The sequence below is a fragment of the Dermacentor silvarum genome, chromosome 1, assembly GCF_013339745.2.
Source record: "Dermacentor silvarum isolate Dsil-2018 chromosome 1, BIME_Dsil_1.4, whole genome shotgun sequence".
In the NCBI taxonomy this organism is placed as follows: Eukaryota; Metazoa; Arthropoda; class Arachnida; order Ixodida; family Ixodidae; genus Dermacentor; species Dermacentor silvarum.
Genome location: NC_051154.1, coordinates 350,399,129 through 350,419,818, shown reverse-complemented (window position 1 = coordinate 350,419,818; position 20,690 = coordinate 350,399,129). Strand labels below are relative to the sequence as shown.

The 20,690-nt window shown below is 50.2% G+C and overlaps 1 protein-coding gene across 1 annotated transcript; it reads left to right on the top strand.

Annotated features, from left to right (window-relative positions):
- Positions 1-50: 50 nt before the first annotated feature.
- Positions 51-647, top strand: LOC119444692 (uncharacterized). Its single transcript, XM_037709056.1, has one exon. The coding sequence runs from the start codon at positions 51-53 to the stop codon at positions 645-647; it is 597 nt and encodes a 198-aa protein (XP_037564984.1).
- The last annotated feature ends 20,043 nt before the right edge of the window (positions 648-20,690 follow it).

Below are 20,690 nucleotides of genomic sequence, written 5' to 3'. Positions count from 1 at the left end.
GGGCTAATGGCCAGGTGGAGCGTGTGAACCGAACTCTGGTACCGTGTATTATGGCTACAATCACGGACCCAGCTCACAAAGATTGGGATCAGAAGATCAAGGAGGTAGAAAGTTACCTAAATACTGCTTACAATGCCTCAACAGGGACTAGCCCTTTCAAGCTCTTGCATGGATATCAACCAAGGATGCAGGATGGTATCCTCAGATGGCTGAACACTGAGAATAACGAGTGGGTCTGCCCGGAGCAACTTCAAGAGATGGCTCAAAAGGACATAGCGAGCCAGCAAGCAAGGTCGAAGCAGTACTTCGACAAGCGTCACTTCACAGCGGACAAGTTGAGTGTTGGAGACATAGCGGTAATGAGCTGCGTTCCAGAGCACACTGGTGCCCCAACAAAAACCCAGAAGAAGTTCAGAGGTCCACTCACTGTGATAGAAGTACTTCCAGCAGACACCTACAGAGTGACCGAGATGAACGGAAGGAAAAGGGTGTACTCGGCAACTGCCCACATCAGCCAACTGAAGAGATGGGGTGGAAGATGCCAGGAACAGTTCGACCAGTCAAGCTCCGACGAGGAAGAAGGCGTGCCGAGACGTAGCACACGTGTGTCCAAAAGGCCTGCGTATCTTCGAGACTACACCACATGAACTGAGGACAGTTCGCTGCCAGGAATGGCCGAGTGTTAGCAGAATCAAAATGCTAGGCTGGCAACATAGGGGGAAAGGAGGGCGACCCGCGATGGAAGAAGTCGTAACGCACGTTGTTACTCCTCTTATTTTTTCTCTTATTTCTCAATTAAAGAGTTATTTGTTCAAAATGTGAGTCTGCGAAGAATTCCCTAACACATGATCCCATCGGAGGGTTCAAATGGAGTGTCATCGACTCATCGTCATTACGAAAGGCCGACGGAGCAGATTACTTAGGTTCATTTATTGTTCCCATGAACCGTACACGGTGATGCGCCGCTTTCATTGTGAACACTGGCCAGTAAGAAACAATATTTGGCATGCTGAATACAGCTGCGTCGCGTGTTTTTGCATGCTCGAGGCCCTGGTACGTGACTGTGAGTAGCGCAAAAGCAGATATCTGTGCCTCGAACACAAACGCACTTGCGGACTTTTGTCATCTGGGTAGACCGAACTATCATGGTAAAACCTTGAATTGAGACGCGAACTGTATTATACAATAAATTTAACTGCCAGAAGAAAAATTGCTCAATAAAAGACAGCAAACTGTACATGTCTCTCTCCATCTTTGGCTCCTTTTTTAATCGTCAACATAGGAGCATGGTACAGTATTATTTCTAAAATCTGCTACCAATACCTTCAAGTGCATTTTTACATTGAAACAGCAAAACTTTGGGTTGCGTTAGACTCGAGTAATTTCAGCCGTCTGTGCTGGAAAAGAATGCGTGTTTTACGGTTGGCGTAACCGGGCCATTATTTGCGGTCATCGAGCCATCATTCCTAATGGCCCGATTAGCAAGCGACGTGGTTGTAAATGATAAAAAAAACGAAAAATCGTCATGCAGTCATACCCATAGCAAATATACAAGATATATAAAGCGATGACTGTACTCACGCTATATTGTTACGCGGACGAAGGATGAAGTACAGGAGACTATTTACAAGTATATTTACAAATGATAGCTGCAGCGCTGGCCAGATCAGCCGATAGCTCGAGAGCCCAGAGCAGTTCGTCCTCTTCGTCAAGGCGCCCGCGCGCCTCGTTCAAACAACCAAATACCACACGCGTGTAGCATAATCCTCCGGCGGCAGAAGCGACGTCCCGGAGCGTCTAAATGTCATCACTGGGAGGGTGATACTGCTTCAGTCGTGTAACGTGCACGATATCACTGGACTGGGAAGCAGATGGGGCGTCAGGGGCGATCTCGTAGGTGATGGGAGTAACGGCACGAATCACTCGGTAGGGGCCCGTGTAACAAGGCAGCAGTTTTTCTGACAGGCCGACCTGACGCGACGGAGACCATAGAAGCACCAAAGAACCAGGCGGGAAGTGCAAGTCGCGGTGTCGCTGGTCGTACAAACGCCGTTGACTCTCTTGGGAGTGCAGAAGGCGGCCACGGGCAATTTCCTTTGCCTGGGCAGCGCGGGCGACGGCGTCAAGTGCATATTCACTGGTGGGTGCTGCGCGAACAGGGATGCTTGTGTCGAGAGGCAGTGCTGGTTCTCGGCCGAACAGAAGGAAAAATGGCGAATAACCGGCTGTGTCGTGGCGCGAGGAATTATACGCAAAGGTGACAAACGGTAGAGCGAGGTCCCAGTCAGTGTGGTCGGAAGACACATACTTCGCGAGCATGTCTGTGAGAGTGCGATTAAGACGCTCCGTGAGGCCATTCGTTTGCGGATGGTATGACGCGGATAGCTTGTGCCTCGTGGCACAGGACTGCAGGATGTCCGCGATAACTTTTGACAGGAATGTCCGGCCACGGTCTGTGAGAAGTCGCGGAGCTCTATGTAATAAAATCACGTCGCGTAGAAGAAAATCGGCAACATCTGTGGCGCAGCTTGTAGGGAGCGCTCGGGTGATGGCGGAGCGCGTGGCGTAATCTGTGGCCACAGCGATCCACCTGTTCCCAGAGGTAGAAAGAGGAAAAGGACCAAGTAAATCTAAACCAACCCGAAAGAATGGTTCCGCGGGAATGTCAATTGATTGAAGGTACCCAGCAGGGAGCGTCGACGGTGTCTTGCGTCGCTGGCATTTCTCACACGCAGCTACGTATCTTCGAACGGAGCGAGCAAGCCCTGGCCAAAAGAAGCGTCGGCGGATCCGGTCGTAGGTACGTGACACACGGAGGTGACCGGCAGTGGGGAGGTCGTGAAGTTCGTGGAGAACAGCCGAGCGAAGGTGTTTAGGGATCACAAGGAGTAATGCTGGGCCGTCGGGGTGAACGTTGTGGCGGTAGAGTACGCCATCTTGAAGTGTGAATAAGCGAAGGGAGCTGTCGGCAAGTGACGATGCCAAGCGGTCAATGATGACACGCAAGGACGGGTCACGACGCTGCTCGTCGGCGACATGGACCAGTGGAAAAACAGAGAGAACGCAGGCGTCGGTGTCAGTATCAGACGTAGAGGTCGGGTCTTGGACTGGGTAGCGAGAGAGGCAATCTGCGTCCTGGTGTTGGCGTCCCGACTTGTACGTCACTGCGTAGGGATATTCTTGTAGTCGGAGAGCCCAACGACCGAGCCTAGCAGTAGGATCCTTGAGCGACGAAAGCCAACACAGCGCATGATGGTCTGTGATTACTGAGAAGGGCTTGTCATATAAATATGGGCGGAACTTGGAAACAGCCCAGACGAGAGCAAGACATTCGCGCTCGGTAATCGAATAGTTGCGCTCTGCAGTTGTCAGGAGCCGGCTAGCGTAGGCTATAACGCGGTCGTGTCCGTGTTGTCGTTGCGCTAAGACTGCGCCGATCCCATAACCACTGGCATCGGTTCGGACCTCTGTAGGTGCGGACGGGTCAAAGTGGGCCAAGATCGGTGGATTGGTCAGAATTGTGATAAGGCGTGAAAATGCGGCAGCCTGAGGGGAACCCCACGTAAAAGGCACGTCTTTCTTCAGAAGTTCAGTGAGTGGTCGAGCGATTGCTGCGAAATCTTTCACAAACCATCTGAAATAAGAGCAGAGCCCCACAAAACTCCGGACGTCTTTGACAGACTGAGGTACAGGAAAAGCTGTTACTGCTCGAACCTTCTCCGGGTCGGGTTGTACTCCGGAAGCATCGACGAGATGGCCGAGCACTGTAATCTGTCGGCGCCCGAAGTGGCACTTCGATGAGTTTAATTGGAGCCCAGCCTTGCGGAAGACGTCAAGTATAGCTGCGACGCGCTCAAGGTGCGTCTCAAACGTAGGAGAAAACACAAGGACGTCGTCGAGGTAACAAAGGCAAGTTGACCATTTGAAACCTTGAAGCAGAGAGTCCATCATCCGTTCGAACGTGGCGGGGGCATTGCATAAACCAAACGGCATAGCCTTAAATTGGTAGAGGCCATCTGGAGTGACGAAAGCGGTCTTTTCTTGGTCTTTGTCGAAAGCGGTCTTTTCTTGGTATTTGACACCGTGAAGACAATCAAGAGCGTCGTCAATTCGTGGTAACGGGTAGACGTCCTTTTTAGTGATTCGGTTTAGGTGGTGGTAATCAACACAGAAACGCCACGTGCCATCTTTCTTTTTGACGAGCACCACCGGCGACGCCCAAGGGCTCGACGAGGGCTCAACAATGCCTTTGGCGAGCATCTTGTTGACTTCCTGCTGAATAACTTGCCGCTCTGCCGTGGACACGCGATACGGTCGGCGATGAATGGGAACAGCATCACCAGTGTTTAGCCGATGCTTAACAAGGGACGTCTGACCAAGTGGGCGATTGTCAGTGTCAAATATGTCGCGATAGCAAAGCAAAAGGCGATATAGGGCGGCTGCTTGGCCAGGGGCGAGGTCCGGAGCGACCATGGGACGTAATGGGCCGTCGAGGTTCAAGGCATCCTGCGGGTAATCAGGAGGATCTGGAGACGCGTCGGCTACAAAAGCAGTGACGTGGTCGTCTGTCACTGACTGGAGCGTGGCCACCGCTATGCCTTCAGGTAACACTTGCTTCGTCAAGCCAAAATTGACAACGGGGAGACACATCCGATTAGCGGCAAGGGTAACGACGGAGTGTGGCACAGAGATGTCGCGCGCCAGGAGGACATCACGAATAGGGGCGACGTACGACATAGTCGCCATCAGGCACGGTTGCCGTTGAGGCCAATTCGACGAAGGTTAGGGCTTTTGGAGGTAACCGAACAAACGCTGTAGTGCATAGGGTGTGCGGTTGTTGGGGGCGAACGTCGGGAACAAGAGGAAGCTCGAGGCACAGCGTGCCGGGGGAACAGTCGATGAGGGCAGAATGCGTCGTCAGAAAGTCGAGCCCGAAGATTAGGTCATGAGGGCAACTGGTCAGCACGGAGAACAGGACGGGAACTTGGCGGCCAGCAATTCCTACGCGAGCAGTGCACATACCACAGACGGCAACAGTGGTGCCATTGGCGACGCGTACGGCTCGAGTGACAGCAGGCGTAAGAACTTTTTTGAGGCGACGACATAGGTTAGCGCTCATTATAGACACTTGGGCCCCAGTATCAATCAATGCCGTCAACGGGACACCATCTACATCTACTTCAATTAGGTTCGTGTTCGTTAGGAGCGTCAACGGAGGATTTGGACAGGACGAACGTGATGCAGCAATATGAAGCAAATTGCACTCCTCGACCATATAGCACCAGATGCATCGTGTTTAAAGAGTCATCAAAGAAAAAGACATTTATGGCAAAACCAGTATCATAGTTTTGCTCACAAGCTCAGAAGCGGGGAATACTAAGTCGCCTCTTCGCTGAAGCGGACGTAACACGCAAAGGCAATGAGAAACACAGGGCCCACCTTTGGAACTTTAGCGAAGACGCGTGCTAATTTCATCGCTCACCCTGGTCGCTTCCTGGCCGTTGAAGTTGAACCCTGGCTGGCACCTTCTTTCCCCATGGCTGCGTCCTGTTGTACCAGAGCACCCAAGACACAAATTTGCGTGGCCTGACGGAGCGCCGAACGGGGGGGGGCCTCGCTACGTCTCCCCCCCCCCCCCCCAACCTGCGGCGAACATGCCCCTACATGCCTGGAAGGGAGCGCCGAGGAGTCACCCTCCCTTCTTCCTCTTCGGCGGACCCTTGCATGACCATTCGTAGAATTCAAACTTCGGACAGCGGAGAGTCCTGATTGGAGGGATTTGAACTGCTCGCGGCTGAAACGGACCCCCGGGGGTTTAAAAAGCCCGAGGCGCGTCCCAGCGGCGCGGCATTCAACGGAGTCACCGAGCTGAGAAGTGATCGCACACTTTGCTTCCTTTGACATGTTGTGCATCCACAAAACATGCAATCAATCGCGAAGTCAGCGCCGTACTTACGCGGCCGCATGCTCAAAGTAAGAGGAGATGACGCCGCCTGTGTACACTGGAGAACCGCATATCCGCTCATTCAACAGGTGGGCGTCCCAAGCGTAACAAATTGTTTACCCTGTTTACTCTTCCCGCTACGCCACACGACACAGGCAGTGGTCAAAGGGTGGTGGGGTTCGCAGAGGCACCAGCGGGGTCGAATGGGTTAATGTGTTCGTAGGTTTGTGAGCCACTCGGATGCCTTCTTTCTCAGAATACAGGCGATGGTTTCGCTAGCGTCTCGGACGTATGGGAGAGTGAGGTGTTTCTGTTGTGGTGTTGATTGGGGGGCCAGACGCTGAATTTCTCGGCGGCGAGCGTTACTGGGCTTTTGGAATTGAAGTGCTTTCCGAATAAAGATTCTTGGGTAGCTGTTCTTGGTGAGTTCCTTGACTATCGTTTGTTTTTCATTTGTTCATATGCGCCCGCCGCTACTTGTACTTGTGCCTCTATTCTCTTGCGTCAATGGCCGATTCAACGAACTTCGGGGGGGGGGGAGGCTGCCCCCCCCCTGCCTACGTGCCTGTTTCATAGACTGTGCAGCCAGCACTCTCCGCCTTGACCTGCCTGTTCTGGATCCCACTGAACCACACCCCAGTCGCCGCTGTTCCGTAGACTTCGTTCGCTTGCCACCTTCGGCACGGACTTACGTTGACTTTGTGTCATCCCCACCAGTGCCCGACGGTCACTACATCGCGGCTCCCATGCAAGACGTTCTCTTTATACACGGTATCACAGTACCTCATACAGTTTTATCTATTACGGTGAAATGCGTCTGCCTGCCAGTGTTCAATTTTGGCTTGACACCACAAGTGCTGCCACGCAGTATGTCTCTGACCCAGCTTTGCTTAGTCGAGGATCACTCAGCAGCATCTATTGTAGTAGACGACAATTTTGCCGATCCTCCTCTACCATCGCAGTCGGCAACTTGTACCATCGACGACTTACAGAAAATGATTGCGCCCAACCTGCCGTCCGAATACGCTTGTGAGCTCTACGGCGTACTGCTTTCATACCACAATATTTTTTTGTAGCGAGAGCTACATTGGCCGTATTCTCGCCGTTTCGCTGTGGCCGGTGGCCGCACCGCAAGCTGAGTCATTGCCTAGCAACCGCCGCAGCTGGCAGCACCGCTCGCCGCGCCATCTGGCATGACGTCAGATCGACGAGGAGCCGGTGAAACTGCGTTGCAACAACAGAGGAGGAGCCGGCGTTGCATCGTATATATAGAAGGGGCGGCTCGGTGGGATTTGTCGGCAGATATGGAAAGTGAGTCGGAGAGACTGAAAGAAGCCAGGCTTCGTTGTCGGAACGAAACCAAGAGGAGGCAGCGAGCCGAGGAAACGGAGGAAGAACAAGCCGCACGCGTCGCGAAGCGTCGTGAGTACGAAGCGGCCAGGCGAGTGGATTCAGATGAGGATAGTATCCGAAACGTGTTCAAGTCACTGGACGACAACCCCTTATCTTCCCGCCTCACGGACCATCCGGCCGTCTTTGTGGCAATTGAGAAACAAGATGAAGACTTTCAAAATGAATGCGCTACACTTTAAAAATGTCTAGTCTTTAATGTAACCATAACTTAACGAGAGGTAACAACCAAAGCTAAACACTCAGACCTACGAAGCTAAACGATAAAGATGTAACTGTAGAGAGGACCAAGCTAAACAATAAGATTATCCATACCTCTCGCTACGCACACCCATGCATAACTGAGTTAAGCCACAGCCGATTTTTTACTTTAACGATCGTCATGTGGCCCAAACTACAGCTGTTATACATCGCATAAAAATCGGCGATGCCCCTCTTTTTCATTGCCGCCTGTATCGAGTGTCGCCGGCTGAGCGTGAATTATTCACGCAAAAGTTCGCAAAATGCTTGCCAAGAACATTATTGAACCGTCGTGTAGTCCATGGGCGTCACCTGTTGTACTGATGTAAAAAGAAAGATGGCTCATAGCGATTTTTCCTGAATTATCGGCACCTTAACAGGGTTACAAAAAAGGACGTGTATCCCCTACCTCGCATTGATGACTCTCTTAGCTGCCTCCACGGTGCTCGCTATTTGTCATCTATTGACATTCGCTCCGGCTGCCAGTAGACGGAGCTAAGGTCAATAGATCGTCTGCGTATTCCTACGTAACATTATGTACGCATGAACAGGTATGAAATCAAGACGTTTAGGATTCCATACATCTTTCGGGTTTGAAACCGCGCGCGTTACTGCATCAATGCATGGAAGTAGGCTTTTCACGTGTAAGAGCAACGTTTCTTTTTCAGCGGATCTGTTATGCGGTAGTTTCCAGCGGATCCTGCGTTCGTCGACCAACCGCGTAGACCAGAAACACCGTGTAGCCTCGATACAAAGCAAAAGCGTATCGCCAGTGTGCCCCAGCTTCGTTTAATATAAGCCAATGGGTGTGTCTCTTTGGCTGGTGACGTCACGCACTGCATAGGCACGTTATCTCAGTAGCGTGCCAGCCGTGTAATGGATAGGCCGCGTATTGAGCGGACCGAGGAAGAACAGCATGCCTACGAAGAACGACGACGTGCGCAGACGCCGGAATGGGCGAAAAGGCGGCGGGAGACTAATAACGCCTCCCGCCGCCTTCCCGCCCATTCCCACTCAAGCATCGTTACAGAACCCATGGCCGTCTAGCATAACGACCACAAAGCGATAGTCACCGTAGGGACAAAATAATAAAGATGGCAGCAAATGACAATTCATGTGATATGTGTCTTTATTTAAATCAATAAAATTTATCACCATAGGTACACTCTAAAAAAATCCACGTTTATCTAAGCGTGCGTTTCGGTTATTTTTACACGCTTAGTTCTAACCATGATATTTCTCTACGCTTACCGATCACGCCTACTAAGAATGATCAACAAACCCTCTTCACGCTTAGTAGGCGGGATAAGGACCCCTGTTCCCACGCTTATTGTGGCGTTACTATTCTCCACGCTTAGAGATGGCGCTGACAGGGGAAGGGGGATAGGGTGCCTCGATGCCTGGGGTGAGGAGCATGCCCCATCCCCCGCCTCCCTCGCCCCTTCTGTGCATGCGTCCTTGTCGGCTTGGGTCGCTTCTCTGAAGCGAGCTTTGCTCAACAAACTCTTCGCAGTCTCTTCAACTTCTGCTTCGACGGCGAGACAGTGACAGACCAAGACGATATGACACTGGTAGCAGGTCGGCAAAGTAGAAGCTGAATATTCTGCAGAGAGATTGCGCAAAGCACTCCCGCCGGTGACACTGAAACTAATCGACTAAGAAGGGGCTTTGCTAAGCCCTGGCACATTTCAACGGCACCAAGAAATGTAAAACGTAAAGAAGCCCCTCAGTATTTCTTTTTTTTTTGCTCTGCTGCGCCGCGCGTTCGAAGATATCGAGCTGTATATGCAGGATAGGGACGTTAGGAGAGCATTTCTCCCTTTAAAATCCTCGTGTTGTGCACTCCATTTTGATTGTTGGCCCAAAATACCTCATCAAATTATTTATCACTGGCCTATTTTAGTAATAAAGGTGAGTGTTCTAAGCAGCCAATAGAACGTGACAAACATACTTCTTCCTCGGTAAATGTATTATTTATAGTATTCATTCACAGAAAATCGGATACTTTGAAACATTGATGTTTAAAAAGAAAACTTCCAGAATTAGAAGTTCTTCAGATAGTTGAAAAACCTTATGTCTTTATATTAGCTTGCCTTAAATGCGCAACGCGGTGAACAAGTTCTTCAATCTTGTTTGCGCCCATGAAATTTCGGTGGTACTTCCTGACTTTATAATTAACTGTACGAAGCCAAGCACTTGGCCATATGCAGCCGGATATGATATATCTTTGATATTGACCCTATTCGCGGGGCAGTTTGTTTTAGAGAAACGAGATGGCGCTCCTGGCGGCGCGCCATATCTCTCCTCAGCGACCGCGCACGAATACGCAACCATTACCGCTTCTACCTTGCTTATGTGCGATCAGCTGTCGGAAATGCAACTGAGTTTTCACTAACGCATTGTGCTCCAATCATGCTAGATTGAATCATGTGGATTGAAGACGTGTGCAGTTCTTGGCTGCAAAAAATTACACCATCTTCCCGTAGGGTAACCCCGAGTAGTATGCCAAGCAGCCATGGGGTCGACTCAAGATAGTTTTATAAGCTGTATAAACTTGGACATGCAGCAGCACCAGCAACGCGCAGAACTGTTGTCGACGCCGTCGGCATTTTGCCCGCGTTCGCACCGAACGCGCGCGGCGTTGGTGACTGTTGCCGCTGCCTCTGGGGCGCCTACCGTCGCGCCTCTAACCTAAGCTGCTTCGCATTATCGCGCGCGGAGCCGCAGGTGTTGCCATTCGTTGCGCAATCCGGAGAGGAGAGGAGCGTCGGAGAGGAAAGGAGGAATGCCGAGAGGAGAGGAGATGAGACAAGGAGAGGAGGGGGAGGAGGATGCGCATGTGCAGTAGGGGTGTGGACGCCGCACGGCGGAGGGAGGGAGTGACATAGCCCCGACCATAAGATGCTTCGCATCTAAAATAGTGACTGGCATGTTAAGGAATAGAATGAATCTGTGTGGCCAAGTTCGCGGACCGCTGCTGCAACTGTCCGAACGTGTTGCCGGTACTTCGTGATGTACGGCTTTCTTCGAGGATACAGAAACCTTGCTCATCCGCCAGCCTTGTATCGCTAACCTTCAAAGCAAGGGCTTCATCCCCAGAACGTCGGCAAGAGTGAGTACCACTCGTTAAACAATGACAAAGGGAGTAGCGCCGCTTCCTGTCATAGTAAGTTTCGCCCACGTTATCTATACGCATCTGTCCTAAATGGCAGGAAAACTTACGCCCCCTCTATCGCCGACGTATCAAGAATAAGTGAATGGGTGCACACTTGAATATATGCGCACTGTATACGCACAATAAATGACGGACTACACCGATGGCGCACGAATGGTCGAAGCTGAATGTTTCGTGACGGTCCACAAAAGTAAGCGAGTTACTAGCTGTAATATATATTTGCTACAAGGTATTACAATGTACAAAACAGCTACGTTTCAAGCCTTGTGCGCAGCAAGAACAAATCTATCGGAACTGAGCACACCCGTGAGCGATTAGGCAGAAAATAATCAGATAGTGGCCGCACCGAAGAACTTCACTGAGTCAGAAACAGACAAGCCACTGCTTCAAAATATTTGCCGAATAAAGAAAAAAGAGGAAAACCCACTAATCCTGACTGAATTCATGAGCGGAATGTTTGGATAGCTTGGAATACATATTTAGCCCCGCTTTTAGAACAAGCACCGTATACGGTGCTTGCGCCGTTTGGACATAGCTTAATCATCTCCGAAGGCGTTTTTGCATGTTATCTGAAGCTGTGGTCAAAGCTTCGTGTCATCCACCTAGTCACCATCTACGGCATCTCCGAAAACAGAGGTTTTCTAAGCCGCGCCGGCGTCATACACTTCCATTGTAAACAAAGAGGCAACGGAGGCAGTTGAGGCAAGCAATGGACGCGTCACCACGTGATCAAACATGGCAGCGCCCACGGGATCGCCGCGAAAAGGGTCAATAGTAGAGGCATAGGCACCTCACTAGTGCCTTTTCTATGGATGTCTGAGAGCTGATGTTTACGATTTCATCCCCACAGCCGCAGATGAGGTGCATCCTTTCCTCCCAGACAATGCAAGGTCTTATGTGATCACTTGGCGGTGTCTGAAAAAGAAAAAAAGAAGCGTGTGACGCTAACCAGAGTATAATAGGGGAAAACATTTTTTTTTCGAGTAAAAACGGTAACTAATGGACGCTTGCTTTTTCACCGCTCTAACATTAATTGCACTTCTTCTGAAATGAGTGATATCGGCCGCTCTTAAAATGTTGCAGTTTGGAAGTTTTTAGAAGTTGGCGATATGGAGAAAGAGAGTCAACTTACCGCAGTAATGAGCGCATGCTTTGCCAGCCTGGGTCGCAGGTATGCTTCTAAAGCGATGTTTGATAGGTCAGGAAATTTCAGGATTTTTGATGTGATCAGAAAGAACTTTTTCAGTTTTTGTTCATTTTGGTCAATTCTACTTTCAAACCTTAGTTGGCTTTCAAAGGCGACCTGAAAATCATATGAACAGTGTGCAAAACGCATTCAGGGGTGACACATAACTTAAACTGGTTTTAGTCGATCATGCTCTCCATAGACCTAACGTGCTAACGTTAAAACGTTCGAACTCAAGCGGCAACGTATTCGATGCAACCTTTTAATATCGGAGTGGAAATGAGCTAAAAATGCATTGTTATGCTAAATTTCCAACACAATGTAAATGAAAATTTTGACAAGAAGGTATTCTAAGACGTGAACTTGTCACTGCGGACTCCAACAAGAAAAAACGATTGCCCTCATTTCAAGTAATGCACTCTCTTACGAAATGAACTATACGCCTGAAAAACATGTCCTGTGGGTTGTTGAAGCACAAAAATATGTATATGACTTCCGAACATCAGTTCTTTGCAATCATTTCTCCCTACCAAGCGGGCATTGCCAAAAACGCCCGGATCATTGCTTTGCTACCACCAGCTATATATGAACACTATCAAACAACGGCTTCGTCGGGCGCTCAAAGCAATGTAAGTGCTTTCCTTACCAGTTCTTCATTGAGCAAATACGTGGACATTGCTGTCAGTGCGTCTTGACATCGGAGTGAAAAAGATGCCTTCATCAGCCTTTTAGTGTGGTTTACAGATATCTCCGCTCCCGAAACAGCTTCTCCTTCTATGGTCTCTTAAAAAAGAGCAAAAAGAAAAACTTTAAGTGGGTGGAAGAACAAAACGATCCTCTGCAATAAAGTTGCGCAGCTACGCTGAAGGCGGAGAAGCCCTCTTACGTTCCGGTTATCCACAAATAATGCAGTAAATATTTTTTCCCAATGAAGAGTACAAAACACCCTCTCTTTTTGACTATGCATTCAAAAGAAAACTCTACCAAGCTGCTCAAAAGCCCATTAAAATCACAGATTTACCCCTGCGTAGCTGTAAATCAGTGTTGATTGTCGATTACACACTAGGTGTTTCATCTTGCAATTACTTGTGCCAACAATGGTAAAATAATGAAATGTCGAGTTTATAGACAGCGCTAAATATAGCACGAAAGCTGCGTTTTAGGAAAAATAAGAAAACGTACTGCGAGATGGAGCGGGCCGAACGCCGGCCCACGTCCCGGCATCACGGCCCTGCACTGCGAACCGGGCGCCGCCCCGGCTTCTACCATCGTCGCGGGTCCTGCTGAGCTGGGCCTCGTCCCCGCCCGCACGACCGCTGCTGTGCTGCCGGGCTCGGGCCACGTCCCAGAGCCCTGGACCGGTTCTCCAAACCGGGCGTCGCCCCGGCGTCTGCCACCGTCGTGGGTCTTGCTGAGCTGGGCCTCGCCCCGGCTCGCACGACCGCTGCCGTGCTTCCAGGCTCGGGCTACGACCCAGAGCCCTGGTCCTGTTCTCCGAACCGGGCGCCGCCCCGGCTTTCACCCACTGCTGTGCTGGGCTTCGCCCCGGCTCTCATCCCACCGCTACGGTGCCGAGCTCGGGCTACAACCCAGAGCTAACGCTCCGGAACCGGGCTACGTCCTGGTGCCACCCTGAACTTCAACCGCCGCCCGTATACCCATCGCCGTCAGAGCCAAGTCCGCCGAGCCGTCGCCACGAGGCCGGACTCCTGTGTAGAATTGTGAGTGCTCGAGCGTGACACTTATCCAGCTTATCTGTATAGTTCGTGTTCCCGTATTCGTCCCTTGTGCCGTTCGTGTCATAAATACGTCTCTTTGTGTGTCTGGTTGCTTTCTTGTGCGTCTGGCTGACCTGCGCCCACAACATAATCATCACAAAGGCACAACCAATAAGAGTTAGGGATGACGTAGACTCTTCGCTCTTTGTCGACGCGGCGCAATACGGCAACAGGAGAATGTTCGCGTTGTCGGTTATAGACGGGCGGGGAGTGCTTCGCTCGTCCGCCTCGTTAAGGGCGGCCACCTCGGGTATAGCAGAGCAAATCGCGGTTGCGCTGGCCTTGTGTGACCCAGAGCATTTCTACATTTACACCTACTCGAGAGACGCCATCAGAGCATTCGAATCGGGAAACCTCGCACGAGAGGCGGCCTCTATTCTAGAGAAGAGGGTTTGCCCCGCTTCTCATTATATTACGTGGTTCCCCGCACACATGGAGGACGAACGTTCTCGAGGGCTTCCCAAACCTCAACGAGGTGGCCCACGACCGTGCGCGAGAACTCACCCGCCGCGATGGTCTGGAGGCTCCGGAGGGACAGGAAGGGACTCAGCAGAACGATCCACTTCTCACATTTAATGAAATTACTAAACATTACCAACTTGGCAGGAGAGTTTATGCTCTTCCTCACCCGAAGCTCAGCAGAGGTCAGTCAGCTACTCTTAGAATGTTGCAGACGGGATCTTTCCCGTCGCGGGGCTTCCTTAGTAGGATGGATATACTCAGACATGGACCCTGGTTGTACCGACTGTAATGCAACCTTTTGCTCTATGGTTCTCATGCTCTGGCGATGTCCCGCGTCCGTCCGTCCGTCCGTCCGTCCGTCCGTCCGTCCGTCCGTCCGTCCGTCCGTCCGTCCGTCCGTCCGTCGGTCCGTCCGTCCGTCCGTCCGTCCGTCCGTCCGTCCGTCCGTCCGTCCGTCCGTCCGTCCGTCCGTCCGTCCGTCCGTCTGTCTGTCTGTCTGTCTGTCTGTCTGTCTGTCTGTCTGTCTGTCTGTCTGTCTGTCTGTCTGTCTGTCTGTCTGTCTGTCTGTCTGTCTGTCTGTCTGTCTGTCTGTCTGTCTGTCTGTCTGTCTGTCTGTCTGTCTGTCTGTCTGTCTGTCTGTCTGTCTGTCTGTCTGTCTGTCTGTCTGTCTGTCTGTCTGTCTGTCTGTCTGTCTGTCTGTCTGTCTGTCTGTCTGTCTGTCTGTCTGTCTGTCTGTCTGTCTGTCTGTGTCTGTCTGTCTGTCTGTCTGTCTGTCTCATACCGAAGCCAGGAAAACTACCAGCCATTGAGAACCTACGCCCATCTCCCTCACTTATTGCACTGTGCTAGAGCTCCTAGAGCACATCGTTCTCATCCTTTCATGCATTTCCAGCGCTTTAAAGAAATAAGGAAACATAAGAGAAGGGAAAAGACGCAAGGGCAGGTAGGACGCTGGTCTTCAACTGATTGTAGCATGGCTGTCAGCTGGTATACCCCCAGGTAAACGGGAATTATGTAACGAGCGCCAGTTTCTGCAATGGTGCTTGGTAGGCCATGCTTCTAAAAAAAGAAAAAAAAAACTTGCTGGTATGGCAACGGTTTTGCTGATGCGCGAGGGGGAGATGGCCATCCCGGTTGTCTGCAATGCGCTCGACAAGTGTGCGATTTTCTCGGAAGACGCAAGAGGAAACTAGCACGAGTTCTGTTTGCTGCTGTAATCTGCTGCATTATTCTAACAGCTGTCATTTTCAACCTCTCTCTCTCTTTTTTTGTAATGACAATCTCCTTTGCGTGTGTGGTTCATGTATTGAATAAAGGCCAACAGCACATCTGTGTTTGCTAAAATGTTACTCTAGTCCATTATGATATACGTGAGCCAGTATGACACAGCGCGTGGCTACTGCGTTTCGGCAGGAGAATAACAGGCAGTGAAATGTGCTTTATTCTGCAATTTTATTAGCAACTTTTGTACAGCAAGAGAAGCAATACATAAAAGAATATTGTAGACCTGAGTATTTCGCATCTACAGTACAAACTGCGCATTCTATAGACGCATATACATAAAGCTTCTTACAATTGCTGAATAGCAAAAGTCATGTTTTTCGACTTCACATGACACAATCCTACCAAAGCAAATCGTTTGTCGCAGAGTTATTATTTGCTTCAGCTTTTTATTACAAGGCTGAAGGCAGCACATTTCGCATACCGAAGAACTGAAGAAGTGGAGTTGTCAGTGCTGGAGCTGTGGTCTGGAAAAAAGTGGATAAGTTTTACGCTTACACACAACGCAATTGCAGCAACAAATGTCAGCACTCTTTCCGCGCAACAGTGCTTTCAATTGATGTACACTGTCGTCCTTTATGAAATGGTACACGCGAGCACGTGGCCTGAGCTCTGCTGCGGCTGCCTACAGCGCCATCAACCGACAGCTAAAGAAAACACGTCCGCTTTTGGGGTCATCTATTGGCAAACAAAATAACGAGTCGTGGTCGGTGGACAATCGCTATCATCGCGTAAGCCGAGAGAAGCTGCAGAGCTACGTTTCGACCGTTCTCGCGCACCATGCTCGATTTCTTGGCAGCAGACGACGCGCTGCAAGCATCGCCCGTTGCGCGAGCGGAGAGGGAGCGTAATCTAGCAGCACTTGTTCACCGGCCATGACTCGTTATTTTGTTTGCCAATAGATGACCCCAAAAGCGGACGTGTTTTCTTTAGCTGTCGATTGATGGCGCTGTAGACAGCCGCAGCAGAGCGCCGGCCACGCGCTCGCGTGCTCCCTTTTATAAAGGACGACAGTGTACGTCAAATCTTGTCATATTTTGTTGTGCGATATATTAGAAATTTAACAATCCGAACTCATTTTAACTGCTACTATATTGAAGTAACAGGTTTCGTAGGGCTGCTTTCTGAACAGCTGTCTGAAAACACTGACCATTTGCTTACAAGTAAATTATATTGATCACTGAATTTCTTATTCACTTGTCAATAAGGCACTGATGTATTATATTGTTGAACCTTTTTGTATGCTTGTTTTCCTAGTTCTGCAGAATGCCTATTACTAGAAGACGATCTTCCAAAAGTTGTAAGCCACTGCTCAATGGTCTATGAGGATTTGCTACCCTGGAAGAACTAGTTTTGCACAAGGGGAGCAATATTTATTCTGCGCGAACACCAGAGCGCGTGGCTCGCTTAGCGCCGACGTGAGCACCTTCAACGCATTGGGTGCCAGCGCGACTTGACGCGAAGGTAAATTTGCTCGTTTTGAACAAAATCTGCTCGTCTGCTCAGCTCTCAGTTAACAACCGCGAATATAGCACATCGCAGATGAATATTCGATAAAGAACAAACAAGCAGGCGGATTTTTTTTTGCAACATTTGGCTGCGCAACGTAAAATGTACCCGGCGCCGTAGCCGCCAACGCGAAGAAAACAGCGCTTGCAGTGCTTTCGGAACTAGCGCAGCGCTCCTTTAATTGGTTTCCGCACCTTGTGAAGCTATAGGCGACTTGTAATGTCAAACAAAGAACAGGCAAGCACAATATTCTCTAACTTAGCCCCTTCGTCCGTGCAGCAAACATTCAAGGATCATCAGCATATTTATCAGTTTTTATTGCGATAGCAATTATATGGACACTTCAACCGGATTTCTGCCGTCGGCATCGTTGTCGTCGTCGCCGTGAGGTTCCCTATAGATTCCAAGGGCGATAAAATCGTCGCGGCGCGCCGTATGCGCGAGCGAAAGCGCGCGGGGGACGCGCGCTATCACGGAGGGCGAACGCACGGCGGAAAGCAAACGCGACCGTCGCGCGAAAGGCCGTGGGGGTATGGGAGGGAGGGAGGCGGAGCGGCGCTGTGCTCCGGCGCCAAAGGCGTATCTTGCCACTCAATATCCCACGCGAAAGCAAGGAACGGGAAGAGGGGGGGAGGGGGGGGGGCAGCTTCTCCTCTGCCAACAACTTCTCCGCTGCCCTTCTCCCGGCGGTGCCGGTCGCCCGCACCGTCTCTTATGTCCACACGGCTCTGACCTTTGTATGCGCTGTGCATTCGCCGCTCAGCGACAGACCGCGCGAACCCGCGCTTGCTGCTAGCGTTTTGGCAGTCGTTGGCTGCGGTCATTCAGTGTGATCTATTCATGTTTGTTTGTGCGCGCTGACACCACGATTGTTAATTCAGTTAGTAAGCCAATGTGTCCAAGCTTATGCAGCCGATAAAAGTACTATCCCTACTCCGAATAGCTCTCTACTAATTTGCTATCGCAATCGATGCTTCGCCTTTCGGGCGAAACTGCGAAATTTTTTTATTCCATAAAGCGAACAGCAGTCGCCGAGATATAACGAAACACAATTTCCGTCAGCGGGTCAGCAACACTAACTCGTCTCAGGAGCTGCTGTCGAAAGGTAGCTTCAATGTATTTACACACCACCGAGAAATGCACCGCGTACGGAATACCTTTCCTTTCCTCTTACAGCCGTTTCGATAAGGTTAGCGGCTATTTGCTAAATAACAACTGCATAAAAAGCATGTTTACCTTTCATTGTCTTGGAAGCGGAAAAAGGGACCCTGCTGTCCCTTCCCGCGTTGGCCCAACACAGAGCCGCGCAGACCGACTTGTGGCCGTTCTTCAGTTTTTAATACATCGCTGGAGCACTGGCGGATACAGAAGCAAAATGTTGCAGTGCACTGTAGAAGGCAAAGGCGTGCACGTGTGCATAGGTGCCGAGAGCGGTAGGAGCAGAAGAACGCAATGGAAGCCGAAGCGATAAGAGCGACAGCGCCGCCCGTTGGCTCAACAAGTGAAGCGACTAAATAAAGATGTGTGCCAAAAAAGAAAATAGGAAAAAGATTGTATTTCTACACTTAATTACATCATTTGACTTTATTGCTTGGTAAGTTGAAAAAATAGAGCCACATATGCAAACGTTACTGAATTTTCCATTGGCTACCAGTGTCATGGCGACGCTTTATTGCCAATATTGAAACTAGCCCCAATGTCCACCCTCTGATTGTAGTGCATAAAAAGGTATATTAACATTCATTGATTATGCGCCAACAGACGACGGAACATTGTAGCGCATTCGTGCCCCTGCCATCCAATTACTGCGACCGACTCGAGATCCAGCGACTCAACCGCAGGATTTATCCTCCCCCTCACATAGAGTTCAGCACTGATGAGGCAGTAGCCCTCAGACTTATCCAATTAAACACATTCCCAAACCTACACAGATACAGCAAAATATACCCACAAACATATCGCGGCATCTGCCCCTGGTGCGGCGACACACGCCCTACCCTCTTTCACATCTCGTGGGGGGTGCGGGGGCAAACCTCAACACTTAAAGGCGCCTAACACGTAATTTGAGCGGTGGGAGGTACAGTTGACCAGCGATACCCTGGCGGGACAAGACGCCCTCGTCCAGCAAGTACGTCGAGCAGCCATGGCCAGTGGAGTCCTGGAATGAGGACACCTCCCACTCGTCCTCAAGATCAACAATCTCGATGGTCCAAATAAATGTTTTCTCTCTCTCTCTCTTGAAGCCACTTATCAAAGATGCATGACAGACAGGTTTTGATACAAGTAATCGCGTTCTTTGATTGACAGAGCGATAGAAGCTGTACGGACACATTTATCGTTTTCTTTTTGAATGCAAAAAGCTTCAAGATTGAGACGGCACTTTTCAGCTTTCTACCTACCTCGAACCACCTGTGCTGTCTTGCCCTTGAGCCATAAAAATCTAGCTAACTAACACTTGTGCTGTTAAATATAGGTTTGCAGTGTTATCGTTTAGAATGGTCCGCTATGTGACCGGATACCACTAATGCCCGGATTTGCACAAGGTGCTCCCGCAATCTGTCGTTAATGCAATGACCGGTGTGGCCGACGTAGCATTTTCCACAGTAGGGGGTTGCAGACAGGCACCACTAAAACCTCTCAATCTTCATCAGACCAACGAGCTTTGGGAGAGAGCCTTGGCCAGCTCCGACCTCGAGGATCAACAATGGCTGATGGCAAGGACCCAGAAGGCGGCCTGAGCTCAAGGAATCCTGGAATCAGGACAGCGCTTCAAAGCTACATTAATATAGTAAAGATGTTTATCTCTCTCCACCCGAGCAGCACATAGACAGGCAGTTGTCAACCCATTCATGAATGTGCGCGATCATGGCGCACAGGTGCGACGGAGATGACTTCGTTCACGGAGCACATGTCAATAGTTTGCGCGGAAAGCGGAATATAGCTTATCTATGAAGCGGCGTTGCTCTCAGTAAAAGCGTGCTATGAAAGCATCGAGTGAAATTGTACTGCAAAATATGCTATAGCGTCCATTACTTTTGTGGGGAGCACACGCGTCCATTCCCTCCCGCGTACTGACGTCGTCGCGTTCGCACGTTGCGGGTGCGTTGAGAGCCGGCATAGACACGGCAGAGGCGCACTACGCCCTCTCCCGGTTCGCCCCCCCCCCTCCTTTCGACTTGTGGGAAAGGTATACAGGTCGCAAAGGTAAACATGTATAAAAGCGCGTCACCGGGGGAGACCCGTCACCTTAGAATACAAGAGCTCCGGCGGGCGCCACTGTTGGCTCGGCGACAACGAAGCCACCATCGATGGTGCTGCCAAGACAAGAGCTCCGGTGGGCGTCGCTGTGTATCATATCGGTGGGCATCATTTAGACAACTCCCACAGTAGATTGTGCATCTAAATTTTTATTTATTTTTGCTTAATCACGAATCACCCGGCATTGCCATTGGGCGTTACAGCAGGGGGGTTACAGCATGGATATAAACAACTAATAATTTTGGCAACATATTTGCTATTCAGGCAGCTTGTTCCATTCCCCTATGCAATTCGAAGAAAAGGAAATAGCGAACATGGGCTTTCTGGGACGGTATTTACGTATATTTAGGGTATGATCGTTGCGCTTAAGAAAATAAAAGTTTTTTAGGTAAGGTTTTCTATGAAATCAAACCTTATTGTTGAAAATTTAAGAAAATAACTTTAATC